This window comes from Dermacentor silvarum, chromosome 11 (assembly GCF_013339745.2).
Source record: "Dermacentor silvarum isolate Dsil-2018 chromosome 11, BIME_Dsil_1.4, whole genome shotgun sequence".
Lineage (NCBI taxonomy): Eukaryota > Metazoa > Arthropoda > Arachnida > Ixodida > Ixodidae > Dermacentor > Dermacentor silvarum.
In genome coordinates, this window is record NC_051164.1 from 31,328,239 (window position 1) to 31,344,212 (window position 15,974).

The 15,974-nt window shown below is 49.5% G+C and overlaps 1 protein-coding gene and 1 non-coding gene across 2 annotated transcripts in view; both read right to left on the bottom strand.

The window, feature by feature from the left end:
* Positions 1-15,974, bottom strand: part of LOC119432494 (ATP-binding cassette sub-family A member 2) — a 235,232-nt gene that overhangs the window by 106,680 nt on the left and 112,578 nt on the right. The window contains exon 8 of the mRNA XM_049658514.1: positions 2,465-2,886. Within this exon, the coding sequence (XP_049514471.1) occupies positions 2,465-2,886 (422 nt within the window). The remainder of the gene's footprint in view (positions 1-2,464; positions 2,887-15,974) is intronic.
* On the bottom strand, positions 3,652-3,723 carry Trnat-cgu (transfer RNA threonine (anticodon CGU)). The gene has a single exon. It is a non-coding gene; the product is annotated as a tRNA-Thr (tRNA).

The following is a 15,974-nucleotide window of genomic DNA, read 5'->3' on the forward strand; positions in this document are numbered from 1 at the left end:
TTGTGTGGGAAAAGTGCCAACAAGAGTACCATAAGGTAAGACAGCTGTTTTTGCTGTTAAATTGCATTACCGCTTGCCAACCAGTTGTTTCAGGAAGCATGTTGTAATGCATAGATGAAGTAATCTAAGTTGTAATATTGTTCTTAGTGCACTTCATTATCTGTTTTTCCTTTTTGCACCAGTGTAGCACTTTGTTATGTACTATGTGAACGTCATTTGCTTAGGCGGTTAAATCCTAAGTAATAATAATAATAAGAATAAGTGTGCGACAACAGTGAAATAGGTTTAGGTTAAAAACCTTTTGACATATTATAGGAGACTTGCGCTGTGGTGAATTGAACTTTTGCAATAGTGGCATACTATTTTGGGGTGCCATTATGGTTCTCAGTAGCACTGCAGCGCCATGCATATGCAGCTTCAAGGTGCATATTGGATGTTTCGTTACGACTGTTTTGCTTTGTTGGCCGTTGATTCCAGTTTAACAGTAAAGAGCACTGTGTTGTGTTCATGATGAATCTCTGCTGACAGATACATTTGACAATCCCACAAGACAATAGCAAAGACGAAATATTCACTTTTTGTTTCTAACCTGTCATGTTTTTTTGTGCAAGTAAGCTATGGATTCTTTATTATTGTGTGTTGTGCTTTCACAATAGTCATTTTTAGAAGTCACATTCCGCTGTCGGCAAATGTTTTTGACTCATTTTAAAAAGCAGCCTAGCACTGCCAGCCAAGAGTCAAATGACTTACATGGATTAGTTACTTTATTTGCAAGAGTCCTGCACAACGCCCTAGGGATAACGTGACGCATACTACTGGAGTCATGGGACTCGTCAAGAGTAGTTACCTGACTCCTTTAGCAGTGGTAGTGCGACCCTTTATCATGAGTCGTTTGACTCATCTAGAATAGCTATTTGACTCCTTCAGCAATGGCCATGTGACCCTTTATCTTGAGTCCTCTGACTCATCTAGAATATTTAACGGACTCCCTCAGCAGTAGTCTTGCAATCCTCTTGAGAGGGTCCAGGAGACTATTAGAACAGAGTGTGCATAACTGTTGTGAAAGGAGTTAAGTAACCACCTTCTATACAGCACAGATAGTCTCGGGACTCTCTGCTGAAAGAGTACCCCAAAGTGTGTCATATACGTGACGCGTCCAGACTCTTCGAAAAGAGAAAGGAATACTCTTTTTTTTTTCTTAGTGTGCAGGCTCAAAAAAAAAATGGCCTCGACACTTGCTAAGTGCAGCCTTTGTCTATTTTAGAATACAATGTAATTCACCTTTAACGATAATTAACTAGTAATGTTCACATCATTTCAGCCACACTTTTTTTAAGTGAGCCTTTAGGCTTATCAGACGATATCAGAGCCATCATCAGATACGTAGCGGTGATGCAAGATGCGGCTTATGCTCGTGTGTTCGCCTAACCTGCGATTTCGTAGAGAGCTGACTGAGGGAAGCCAGTTAAAGGTAACGTTTCGCCAGCCGACACTTTCGCGCTTCGCCAAAATGTGGCAGACATCACCAGAATGGCTAAACAGTATTTTACATGAAAGAAAATTTTGACTAGCTTGATCGCCTCCATTTCTCGCTCTAGGAGAGAACATTCGTTCACGAAGCTGTAAAATATTATTTTACAATTTAATTAATATAGTAATTAAAAATGATTCTGGTTGTTTTGCTGAACTACTCCGAGTCAGAAGCTCGGCTCATTATATCAAAAGGGTGGGTTTACTTGGACAAGTTCACGCTACCCAACCGGAAATGGCGATTTACACGACGCGATAGCTGCGCCATTTTTTGCGCAGGTGGCAGCAGCAGCGTTTACAGAGCGTAGCAAACTCAATTACGAAGTGGCGAGAATCGTTGCCATCTGCAACTCACACGAACACGTAGATGTTTAAGAAGCGTGCTCGCCGGCATGCTGAGCTTTTTGGGACGTTGATGGGGCGACTGTTTCAGCCGACTGGTACGCCCCCCGTGCGAAACCTGTATAACCAACGCTGCTATGGGCTTAGCGTTCGTGGGCGGTATTCCGGGTTAACCAGTTTCGGAGATTGTTTGACATTTCTCAGATTCCGCGGGACTTGACACTGTACGCGTCGAGGTATGCGGTCGACAGCGCTCTTTGCAATGCGCGAAGGCAGCGAGCATGCCGCAGTGTCGGCCGTACACGCGGACGTTTCCCAGAGCCGAGTCTCGGGAAATCTCGTGAAACAATCTCTGAAGGGGATCGCCCGACATTACCGCCATAGTTTTCGCTTGCTTACAGTGAAATTTCGAATGAAAGCGTACCAAGAATGAGATACGTTGAGTACTTGTTGAGTGTTAAATGTTACAGGTAGGCTAGCGTTAAGGGTCGCGAATCCGTGCAGAAGTGGAAGTGAGCTATGTCCGCATCATCACCATACGGTGAGCGTGACGTGGAGGTCTCGAAAGAGTCCGCGGAGTGCGCACACTTACCGGCTGTGGTTAGTGAGTAGGAGCTCAAACCGTAGTGAAGGCCGCACCACGAAACGCTGAAGAGGACGTAGTAGATGAAGTCGAAGAGAAAGTGGGCGGAGATGTAATCGAAGCCGGAGAGGCCCGTCATTAGCTGCACGTCTCGAGCTCCACTCAACCGCTCGGCCAGTGGAAACGTGCAGTACTGGGCGAAGGCGCACGAGTAGGACATTGCCGGGCCCATGACCCAGTAAACCCAAGAGAGGACGTGTGCAACAATGACGCGATTGAGTGGGGTTCTCGCACCGGTTGGCACGTAAGCGAAGGTGACGTTGATGTGCGCTGCCGGCTGAGCCGTCAGTGCTCGCAGCCAAGCCGTGTCCACCAAGTTGATGGTGACGGGAAGTGTCAGGGCGCTCGTCGGGTTGGGCACCATGCGGATGCTGCGCGCGCAAGAGTTCAGATTGAGTTGTCAGTGCTTTCACGAAGATGAACCGCACAGCGATTCAAGGGGCCATCGGTTAGTGTTCCGTCATCCGGCTACTTCACTGGCTATTTAACGTCAAACTTGATGAAACGTCCAAGGTAAATGTGAGTTCAATTGTCATGCTGTCGACACGGCGAGCGGGTAAGGGCTCGGACTTTGTCCTACTGAATTATGGAAACAAACAAAAAAGTAACTGTTTTATGCTAGTTCTCTAAATCTGTTACACATTTCGCATGGTAACCTAATCTGACAGCAAGCGAAAGAACGAAAACAAAAACATGCACTGAGATTGTCTCAATGATATACATTTCATTTGTGAAATCTTCGACCCCTATTAATTAAAGAGGTGTTAGCATAGACCTTTCGCAGACGAGATGCAAACTTGATGTTAGATCAAGCTCTACATTGGCACTATAACTAGCAAAGACACGGAGAGTCTGACAGTTGATTACTATGCGGCGCGGAAAAAAATTACATACGTCGCAATATAGATAGCTACATTCAGCTTACTCCACTAAACATTTTTTTTTGTCTACTATCACATGATGTAGAATTGTCATATATATATATATATATATATATATATATTATATATATATATATATATAAGAAGCCAACAAACAAAGACACCAAGGACAACATAGGGGAAATTACTTGTACTTACTAAATGAAATAAAGAAATGATAAATTAATGGAAATGAAAATGGATGAAAAAACAACTAGCCGCAGGTGGGGAACGAACCCACGTCTTCGCAGTACGCGTGCGATGCTCTCACCATTGAGCTACCGCGGCGCCATTTTCCCATCCACTTCTTGAGGTATTTATGTTTTACTACTGAAACTAACCCTGGGAGTGTCGAACATTGACGCCTTCAGGTAGCATGTGTGGGTTTATCGACCAGTTGCCTTCACCCAAAAAGATCACGTACTCGTTACGCCTGCGGCACAAAGGATGTGCCACATCCGCCGCCAAGGTTTGTGAGTGGCGGCGCTGGCTAACACTCCCAGGGTTAGTTGCCGTGATAGCGAATTTATGGGGGTTTGAGGGGTATTCTGTGGCGTCTACGTATAGTGTGCCGGGTAGTTTATCGTAGTGGCGGTGCAGCGCTCGCACACGAGCCACTCTCTGCATGTGGTTATAGTGTGGGTGCATGTTCCGGGGAAGCGGTGGTACGTACAATTTGGCTCGGATCTCACTCCGCAGAGAAATTTTGCGTGTAGGTTGGAAGGAAGGGTTAATATCAAGGCTGTCATGTATGCTCCTTCTGGTAGTGGATTTTGCGAGTCTGTAATACTGTGCATTGAGGTGGGCTTCAATTAACTCCGAGACTGTGTTATGTGCCCCAGTGGCAAGAAATTTCTCCACAGGTGTGCTTATGGTTAAGCCTAGGTCAAATTTGGGAACCTTGCGGATACGTTTATTGATTTCCTCCTCATCCCGCTTAGTGAGAGTGAGGTAGGGCCCAGTGTATGTTATGTGAGGGATCAGGAAAGCTTGAACGAGATGGAGAAGTTCTCCTTCTCGCAGGCCGCCTCTCTTGTTTGATACTCTGCCAATTAGTCTAATTGTCTGATCAACAGATTGCCTGGGCCTCTGAATTATAGTTGTGTTTTGCCCATTTGTCTGTATGGTGAGGCCTAAGATCCGAATGCTATCAAGGATAAGAATGGGAGTGCCATCTAGCGTGATATGAATTGGAGTCATATGTTTTTCGACTCGTTTGTGTGAGGGGAGAAGCAAGAGCTCTGATTGGGTTGGAGCGCACGTCAGGTTGAGCTGCCGCGCGCCTTCGTTGACCCGGTCCGTGGCTTTCTGCAAGAGTACCTGCAGTTCCGCGTCTGAACCGCCGCATCTGGTCCATATGGTGATGTCGTGCACATACAGGGTAAATGAGATTTCTGGGATTGCCTGAAGTTCGCGCGCGATGTTTAGCATCGCGACGTTAAAGAGGAAGGGGGATAGCACTGAATCTTGGGGCGTTCCAAAGCTGCCCAGGTTGAATTCCGAAGAGTGTTCTGTACCCATGTGAATCGTGGCTGTTATATCTGTGAGAAAGTTGGAGATGTACTTATAAGTACGTTCTCCAATGTCTAGTCCATCAAGTTCCCTCAATATGGTTGCATGGCTAACGTTAATGAAGGCGTTATTGAAGGCTGGACTCTCCCTAATTATATCCTTCTCAAGTTGGAGCATGATATCCTGAGTAGATAAGTGCTCACGAAAGCCAATCATGTCGGTTGAAATGACCCCTGCCTCCTCCACGTACTGCCGTTAGTCGGTAGAGAATAACGTGTTCTAGCAATTTGCCTAGGCATTACGTAAGGGAGATGGGGCGTACGTTATTGGGGTTAATGGGCTTGCCTGGTTTTGGAATAAAGATTACACTGGCGTCTCGCCATTGCTTGGGGAGGGTTCCCGTCTCCAAGCATTCGTTAAAGTATTTTGTGAGTGCAGCAACCGCTCGCCTGTCGAGGTTACGAAGCATTTCATTGGAGACCTGATCCGGCCCTGACGCCGACGTTGTTTTGAGATTGGTCATGGCGTGTGCAACCTCAGCCTCCGTAATCAGGGCGTCCAGTTCTGGGTTGCGGGATCCTGTGTAATTTACGTGGGGAGCTTTTGTCTGTGAGGGGAGGAGCTTATTTCGTAACTCTTGGAAAAAGCTTGCAAGATTGTCTTTTCGCTCTTGCAGTATTTTATTAATCTGATGACCATGTACAGTTTTGGATTGAGTCGGATCAAGAAGATGCCTCAATAGTTGCCACGTCCGCTTATTGCTCAGTCGCCCATTAAGACTTTCACCCTTTTGTCCCCATTGCTGTTAAGCCAGTTGCTCAGCATAGTTCTGGATTTGAAGCTCCAGCTTCGCTATCCGGCATCGGATATTATCCTGTATTATCCCCAGTCTGTGATACTGAGTTGTGTGCTACAAAATGGCTTGTGTTGAAAGCTAAGGGAGGTTTGAACAATATAATGATCGCTACCTAGGTTCTCGTCTAATCTGAGCCAATCAACATTTCTGGCACGAAGGGAGAGCGCAAGGTCAGGTGTATCCATGGCGACACTATTACCGAGTCTCGTCGGTGTATCTATGTTATTATGTACGGGAAGGTGCGAGTCTTGAATGAGTTCCCATAATTCCCTACCACTGGGAGTGCTGGTTCTGTACCCCCAGGTCTCATGCGGTGCATTGAAGTCACCTACAATTACTAACGGGTGACGGCCAGCTTCCTTGCGGGCAGAAGCAAAGAGAGTGTCTAATTTGTGTTTTTGTCTTTCGGTTTGCTGTAAACATTGAGCAATTGATATGGTAGGAATTTTGTGAGTTTGTGGAAGAACTTTAATAAAGTCGTGTTTAATGTCGACCCCGCCAAATTTGGCATATGTTACTGTGAGGTGTGACATCATAGCCGCGGCAGACGCACTGGCGCCGGCGTGTGCCCAGCTGTGCGCCTCCGTTGCATAGTAGCCAAGTCTGACGCTGCGCCGGAGCCCCTTCATAGCGCCTCTCATTTTGTACGCATGCGCAGAGGTATCAGTGGGGGTATACATATAGCGGGGCGTTTGGAAGTGTGGTATAGCCATGGAGAAGGAGAGCGAAATTGCTGCTCAGTTACGCAGAGGAGCGGAGAAGATTATGTCATCAGATCCCGAAGTAGTTGACTGGCAATTAGCGGCAATTAGGAAGAACGAACAGAAGAAGGCTAAACGTGCTGCGGAGACACAGGAGCAAGGGTAGGAACGTCTAGCAAAGTGGCGTCACCAGGAGGCTGAGCGACGTGCCTGACCATCTCTGCAGCAGCAACAAGACGCCGTCAATGACGTCAAGGCTCGCCGATTAACTTACTATACGGTGAAACTTAGCGAAAGCGCCAGTGCGACTCGGACCTTCGAGAGGGACTTCGTAAACAATCCGTTTGGATATGTGTGCGACGTGTGTGAAAGACTGTGGCACATGAAAGACTTGACGCCGGTAAGTAGTGCCATGCGTGAAACGTTGAGTTTAGCGGCGCCGCCTGAGTGGGGTGAAACCGCGGCGCGGGTTTGCACAACGTGCAAGAACTTTCTCGTTAAGCAGAATATTCCCCTCTTTAGCGTTACCAATGGGCATCGTTAACCGCCCATGCCACCAGGTCTACCGGTTCTGAACGATGCGTTCCTAGACAACCAGGAAAGCTAAGAATAACCAGCAGAACCTTAGCTCACGCTACGTATATCCTGGCATAACTGAGCTAAGCCGCTGCTAATTTTTTGCCTTTTCTCAATCAAGTTTTACTCTCTTTCTCACTTAGCTTTACCTTGGCATTTTCCTTAGCTTTACCATGGTTCTCTTTCGAGCGTCGTCTTCTTCCACAGCTGGCACGTTGGCGCACCTCGGCGAAACCACGCGAACGCGCTCGTGCCATTGCTACTGCGTTCGTCGTCTTCTTCCGCATTGGCTCCGTTGCCGCTCATCATTCCAGCGTAGAATTTCACTTCTCTTAAGTAGTGGGACGCGTAGAGCTGTTGCCGACGCCGACCGCTTTTCCTCGCGTTCGCACCGAACGCACCCGGTGTCCGTGACTGTAGCCGATGCCTCTGGTGGTGGCTCGGCAGGTAAACTCACCAGGCAGTGTGTATACTCTGGAGTGCCATCATTGCCTAGCTTGGCCCCCGAGCTGCTGTGGGGATAAGCTAGGTAGGGCTACGGCGGAGAAGCGAGCGTAGCTGCTGCGGAGGTTACGCAAGACGTCGCTAGGTGGCGCTGTGGTGGAAGCAGCGGTGACATGGAGGGTGACGTCATGGAGGGTGACATTGCAGGGTGACATGGGTTGGGCCTCTTTTGAAGTCAGAGAAGCAGAGAGCAAAATTAGTTTTGAAGAAAGGCTCAGGAACATGGATGAAAATAAATGGGCGGCTAAAGTGCACAAGTATCTCTACATGAAAAGCGTGGACACAGAATGGAGGAAGAGGTCAAGGAAGTTGGCAACCAAGTACAGGATAATCGAAACTGTAAATAGACAACCAGGAGTCATCAGAAAGAAAGTGAGAGAAATAGAGACTGTGAATTGGATGCAAAGAATGGAAACAAAAAGTTGCAGTGGCTTAGCTCGGCTATGCCAGGATATACGTAGCGTTAGCAAAGGTTCAGCTGATTATTCTTAGCTTTGTTCGATTTCGATAATGTGACGACGCTGGTACGGGAACAACGATGGGGCCCAAGGAAATTCATCGAATCATGGTTCATCCGTCATAATCAAAATGCATGCAACAGTAATCGTGGTCATTTGCCGGATGTTTACGGCAACATATAAGTTGATGTACTCTTTCATGGGACGCCATTTGTGTACTGACGATGCCACCCGCATAGGTGGCGAAACGTCTATGTTTTGTTATTGTTTTATTGTTGAGTAAAGCCAGTGAAGCTATACGTTTGAATATGAATTCCCCTGGCTTCTGGAACATTTTTTCACGGAAACAAAAGGACAGTGGAGATTTACAAGAATGAGAAGAAAGAAATTAGAAGGGAAAATCTGTACGATAACACAAAGGGCAGTGCCTTGCTATTTGACGCTCGAGCCGGTTGCCTAAGGACCAAAACATACCGGAACAAATATTCGGGACTAGATGAGGCATGTGTGTGCTGCAGCAAAGATCCAGAGACCACTCAGCACATCCTAATGGAATGCGACGGGATCCACCCAGCGAGAACCGTAGGTAACGTGCAACTCCCAGGAGCACTTGGGCTTAAAGTGGAAGGAAACATCAACAGATCAGCCATAGAGATAAGCAAGAGACGACTAGAGTACTGGTGGAAAAAAAGTAGGGAAAAGATGGATACGACCTGGGGCGCGATCTTGTACGCGTTCCAAAATGGAACGGAGGCGTTCCGTTCCATCGAGCCGCCCACGATTGGTCAATTTGAACGTCGCGGTTGAAATTCGCCAATCGTGTGCGGCTCGATGGAACGGAATGCCTCCGTTCCATTTTGGAACGCGTACAAGATCGCGCCCAAGATCTCTTAAAATCATAAGTAGCGGTACAAGGTAAGTTTTTGAAAAATAAAAAAAATGATATGTATACAAAAATGCTAGATAAAAGCATGTATAGTATACCTGATTCAATCAAGTAGGCTAGGTGACTATTTGTCGCCGCCCCGTATCAAAGGGGATGCCAATAAATCATCATCATCATCATCATCGGTGGGGCGAGGCGGTGGCGCTCCGTTGCTAGGCGATATTGCTAGGCAATGCAGTGAATCATCGCTCGGCGTTTTTTCCCCCGCGCCAGACTGACTAAGCGCCGGCTTAAACAGCTCCGCTGTTAATAATGCCAATGCAAAAGAACAGGCCCCATCATCGCGTCCGAGCTGTTGACCCATACCCTCAACCAGCATTCCTTCCATATAATGGAAAATGCTATTTGTTAGTCTTGATTAGCTTATTTTTCGCTCTTAGAAACACGTCGTTCAAGAAGGTTTATCTTGCGAGATCCTGTTATTGCTTGCTCTAAAATCGATCACAGTATTCCCGCAGATGCCCTGTTTTTAGATTTCGAGCACGCCTTCGGCAGGACACGACACAACTCGCATCAAAAACTGAACGCCTTTGTATTTGACTGGCTTGTGTAATTTCCTCAGAAACTAGAAACAGTAGTTTGTGCTAACAGACATATATCTTCGTTAACTACCACTAACACATCGTCTTGTATTCGTCTCTGTGCAGATGATTGTGCCCTCTACCACCCCATCAATAGCTTCCATGACAAGCATCGTGATCCCTAGTCGATGTTTATGTCAAATATTGCCGCGCGCTTGTGCCACTTGCTCCCAGAAGAAGACGAGGACAGTCTTGTTCACGAGCTAGCGCCTTGGTCTTTTGTCGGTGATGCGCTGCCCCATTGGCGACTCGGACTTACCTTAACGGCCTCTTTTAGAAGTGGCCTGTTCATTAAACGTGACATTTTTCTGGTGGAGGTGCGGGCTATGCTCGACCCATGCAACAGACCCCTCATAGGAGCAGGTACGCTAGATCGCTACCGGAGGTCACGCCAGTACATCGCGCCAGCCGGAGAATCCAGGGATTGGCCCCTGAAATTGAGCCTCTACCTGAGAGGACAATGAAAACATCGGCAGGTATGGATGCTACATCCGCTACTACTTCAACTAACCCAGCCTCGGCTACTCCGGTACCTCCTCACTGCACGCTGCAAAAACCACGTGTGCCAAGTCCCTTCCATGGCGACCTTCTAGAAGACGTGGAAGACTGGCTGGCGGTCTTTGAGCGCGTAGCAGAGTTCAACGGATGGGCCGACGAGGCGAAGCTCAAAAACGTTTACTTCTGTCTTTTGGATGGTGCTCGCACGTGGTTCCAGAACCGCGAAGGTGTCCTGACAACATGGCGTGAGTTCTGCCGCGGGCTATTGGACACCTACACCAGCTCCGATCGCCGAGAACGAGCTGAATGGGCCCTCCAGTCTCGCATTCAGAAACCCAACGAGAGTAAAAAAATAATTAAAATATGGGGTTTTACATGCCAAAACCACGATCTGATTAAGAGGCACGCCGTAGTGGGGTACTGCGGAAATTTGGACCACCTGGGGTTCTTTAACGTGCACCTAAATCTAACTACACGGGTGTTTTCGCATTTCGCCGCCATGGAAATGCGGCCGCCGAGGCCAACGAAAGTGTGGCTATGTACGTGGAAGACATGGTGCATCTCTTCAGGCGAGCTGACCCTACCGCTTCGGAAGACAAGAAGCTGCGTCACTTGATGCGCGGAGTGAAAGAGCAACTTTTTGGTGTACTCGTTCGTAGTCCGCCCAAAACCTTTGCGGAGTTTCTCACTGACGCCGTCGCCACGGAGAAGGCCCTGGACCAACGCTCGCACCAATACGATCGGCAAGTGAATCTCTCCTTTGCTACCAGCGGCCTAGGAGCTCTCACGACCGGCGTCGAGTCGCTTCGTCAGATTATCCGAGCGGTATTCCACGACGAGCTGCGACAGCTGCATCAGACGCAGCAGCCTTCAGCCAACTTCATCGCTAGCGTCGTGCGTGACGAAGTGCAGCATGCGCTCGGTGCACAACGTTACGAAGCAGCACTTCAGGCCGCTCCACCAGTTCAGGCATCCACAACTTCTAGTGAACCTCGACGCGCAACCTACGCTGACGTTTTAAGGTACACCATCCCGTCGCCAGCGACACCTCCTAACATGAGCGACTACCAGCGTGCGACTTATGTCGACGCATTCGGGCACCCTATCCCTGCACCAGCGCCCCTACCTGCCGTCACCCCGTATGCGGCGCTTCAGTCAGCGCAGACGGTTCCTTATTTTGGTGAGGCTTGGCCATCCGCGCGTAAATTGGACATTTGGCGCATACTAGACTGTCGACCGCTCTGTTACCACTGTGGTGAGGCGGGACATTTATACCGAGAGTGCCAGTGCCGCCGCCTTGGACTCCAGGGTTTTCTGTCAATTCACCCCGACCCCGTTTCTGACAACGGACACGGATCTTGAAGATTTTCTCACCCGACAGCGCACGCCACCGTCATCAAGGCGCCAGTCGCGATCGCCGTCCCCACGACCATCCAATTCGGGAGGTGCCAGGCGGATGTTCGCAAGGACGATCTCCGAGCCCTCGCCTGGAAAACTGACATCAGCGACCTTTCGAGGCGAGGCCGCTGATACTGGAAGTGCCGAAGACCTCCAATCGAAGTGACCTCAGACCCACGGAGACTTGACGACGCCAGTATCTCAGGCTGGAGACTTTTCCATGAACATACCTGTGCTGATCGACACTCGAAATGTTACTGCCTTAATCGACACTGGCGCTGACTATTCGATTATCAGCGGAAAACTGTCAAGCTGTTTAAAAAAGTCAATACGCCGTGGACAGGGACGCACGTACGGACAGGTGGCGGACATGTCGTCAAACCGCTTGGTGTGTGCACTTCTCGGGTGCAAATACAAAATTATACGTTTCCGATCAGCTCCCTTGTTCTCCGAGAATGCTCCCGCGAATTAATACTCGAAATAGACTTTCTTCGAGAGTATGGCGCCATCATCGACCTCCGCCGACGCTGTATCTCTTTCTCTACAAAGAAAGCGACGACATGAGATGCCAGCCGCGGCGCAGCAGCTCTTCGAATTTCCGACGGTAGCGTCACGATACCGCCTCGTGCTAGTGTCATGATTCCGGTAACGTCCGAGGGCATACGTGAAGGCGAAGTCCTCGCAGAGTGTAACGTCTCTCTTCTACTTACCCTCGGAATCAGCGTGGCTCGAGGAATCATTGACGTTAGGGATGGTCAAGCTGACGGCTTGATCTCCAATTTCACAAATGAGCACCGACACCTCTTCCGGGGCACTGCCGTCGCTTACGCTGAAGCCTGGGAGGACGTCATTGAGTGTTTCGTTTGTGGAGAAAGCGACAGCGATGCAGAATGCGTCCCAGATATCGACATCAATAACAAGCTGTCGGAGGACAATAAGGCGGCACTGCGGGGACTGTTGCGTGAATTCAAGGACTGCTTTGCTCGGTCGTCGAAAGTCAGCCAGACGCCAATCACGCAGCATACGATAATTACTTACGACGATGCACGTCCTATTCACCAGCAGCCATATCGTGTTTCGCAGAAAGAGCGAGAAGCAATTCAACGACAAGGAAATGATTGACGATGGCGTCATCCAGCCTTCAAACAGTCCGTGGTCGTCACCGGTTGTCCTGGTAAAGAAGAAGGACGGCACTCTCCGCTTCTGTGTTGATTACAGAAAACTCAACAACGTCACAAAGAAGGACGTTTATCCGTTGCCGCGCATAGATGACTCTCTTGGCCGGCTACGGCGAGCCAAGTATTTTTCCTCCCTTGACTTGAAAAGTGGGTACTGGCAAATTGAGGTAGACGAGCGTGACCGGGAGAAAACAGCCTTTGTCACTCCGGATGGACTTTACGAGTTCCGAGTACTTCCGTTCGGGTTGTGCTCTGCTCCGGCAACCTTCCAACATAAGACGGACATGGTGCTCGCTGACCTAAAATGGCAAACCTGTCTCGTCTACGAGGATGATGTGGTCGTATTTTCAGGCAGCTTCTCCGGACATCTTAAGCGTCTGCGGCAAGTGCTCGAAGCAATACGATCGGCTAACCTCCGTTGAAGCCTCAGAAATGTCACTTCGGTTATGAAGAATTGAAGTTTCTTGCACATGTTGCGAGCGCGGAAGGCGTCCATCCCGATCCCGAGAAGACTGTCGCTGTAGCTGCTTTTCCGACTCCTACAGACAAGAAAAGCGTTCGATGCTTCCTGGGATTTCGCGCATACTACCGGCGCTTTATACGCAATTTCTCTAAAATTGCTGCATCACTTACTCGTATCACCAGAGACGACACGCGGTTGATCTGGAGCTCTGAACAAGAACCAGATTTCGCCGAGCTTCGACATCGCCTTCCATCGCCCCCGGTTCTTGGACATTTCGACGAGGACGCCGAAACAGAAATTCATACCGACGCCTGTAACGTCGTTCTGGGTGCTGTACTCGTACAGCAGCAGGAGAACGGCGAAAGGGTCATAGCTTACGCCAGTCGCACCCTTTCACGACCCTGAGTTCAGTTACACTACCACGGAGAAAGAGTGTGTTGACGTCGTATGGGCACTTGCCAAGTTTCGACCTTACCTCTATGGCCGCCCATTCAAGGTCTTGACGGATCATCACTCATTATGCTGGCTGGCAAACCTAAGGGACCCTTCTGGACGACGGGCACAGTGGAGCCTGCGCCTGCAGGAATACGACATGACCATCGTGTGCAAGTCAGGCCGCACAGACGACGATGCCGACACATTGTCGCGCGCACCTGTTGAATCTGCCGATCAACACATCGAAGACGACAGTGCTTTTCTCGGCGCCATAAGCGGGGCAGACGTATCGACACGGCAGCGAGCCGACTGTGAATTGCGCCCCATAATTGAATGTGATGAATGAAAGAAGACGACGCCGAAGACGACGAAGTGTGCACGCGTTCTTTCGCGAGTGGACCACGCATTGACTGATCCCGCCAAATCAGCGATGGCCCAGTGGTATTGCGAAGATGCGTCGTGCCACGATTGGGCCACGTATGGCGAGCACGTGATGAAATGCTTCGTGGCGAGACACGCGCCTAGTCAGCGGGAGACGCAAGGCAGCAGGCCGACGTGTCGGACGCCGCCAATCAAGGCTCCAAGGAACGCGGCCGTCCCTGGAGCTGCCGCCCGACCGTTGCCCTTGGCCAAGGCGTTCGCCAGCACGAGTAATGCAGCTCGGAGCGTGGCGTGGCCTGCTGTGATAGCACTTGCCGCGAGCATTGCGGATCGCGGGCAAGGCGTCTCCTTGGCCAGCTGTTCGGCGGAGCATTCGTGGCCTGGCTAATGGCCACATTTGCGCCGAGCACTGCGGCTCGAGCGCAAGCTGTCCGCTGGGCAGGCTGACCGTTCCTGCAGCGTGCATTGCGGCTCGGATGCAGGCTGGCTGCTGAGCGGTCGTCTCCACTTCGTCAAGAGCCATCTTCTCCTCACCGTCCTACAGCGACGCGTGTCCGACGTCGTGACGTCATCGCCCCTCACTCCCGCAACCTGTCCACATACTGTGAGCTGTTACATCTTCCGAACTGTGTGTTTTTTGGACTCCCACCAGCTTTAGCTCTTTTAGCGTGCTATGTGTGTCTTGTGCCGTAACGTCCTGACCCGGTGTAGTTTGGCTTTGGTTATAAATGTTGTTTGCATTTTCCATCCCGAGTCAGACTGGCTTTTCCTGCGTCCTTTTTCCTCATCGCGCGGCACGGCAAACGAGTGTGACGAACGTCCTTTCGTAAGTTTTCTTTTACATTGAACATCTAGAAGGCCACAACATCATTCTGCCCCCACAAATTGCTCAGGGTTTGTCGTAGTTCTGTTTACGACAGGGCGTCTTATACAACAACAATTCTGCTGCCAGCAACAACACCTATCTTTTGGTACTCGCAGAGCTTCGTGACGAAATCCTGTTCACATGCCACGACGAGCCTGCGTCTGGCCACTTCGGTTTCACTCGAACCCTTGCCAGGGTACGCAAACCGTACCCTGGCAAGGGTTACGGTACTTCGGCCCTTACAAAGTGCTTCGGCGAGTGAGTGACTTCGATTATAAAGTTCTTCCGGACGGCACCCAGCCAGCACGACGCCGACAACCGCGGCCCGAGATTGTGCACGTAGTGCGATTAAAACCATATCGCAGACTACAATAGTCGTAGTTTCCGGACCATTACGTTTGTCCTGGGACAAATCTTTCTGCCCGTCCATGTTTTGTTTAGCATCGAGTCGATGCTCTTCTGGGAGGAGGGGTAATGCCACGCGCTTGTGCCACTTGCTCCCAGAAGAAGACGAGGACGGTCTTGTTCACGAGCTAGCGCCTTGGTCGTTTGTCGGTGCTGCGCTGCCTCTTTAGCGACTCGGACTTACCTTAACGGCATCTTTTAGAAATCGCTTAGCCAAAAGGCCGAGAAATCGCTTGTTCATTAAACGTGACAATATGTCCAAGCGATCTCCAATCACCGTTGTGCTGTGCAATCTGATTTCAAGTTGTGCCTGCAAATTTGCTAACTTCATCACCTCACGTAATTTTCTGCCGTCGTCGACTGCGCTTCCCTTCTCGTGGCACCCATCATCTTCATCATCATCAGCCTATATTTATGTCCACAGCAGGACGAAGGGTTCTCCCTGCGTTCTCGAAATAGCCGTCTTGCGCTAGCTGACTACACATTGCGCCTGCAAATTTTCTAACTACATCTCCCCACCTAGTTTTCTGTCGTCCTCGACTATGCTTCCCTTCTCTTGATATCCATTCTGTAACTCTAATGATCCACTGGTTATCCATCCTACGCATTACATGGCCTGCCCAGCTTAATTTTTTTCCTCGTAATGTCATCTAGACTATCGGCTATCCCTGTTTGCTATCTAATCCACACCGCTTCTTCCTGTCTCTTAAAGTTAGGCCTAATATTTTATTGCGTTAGCAATTATATGGACACTCCAAAGCAGATTTCTGCCGTCGGCGTCG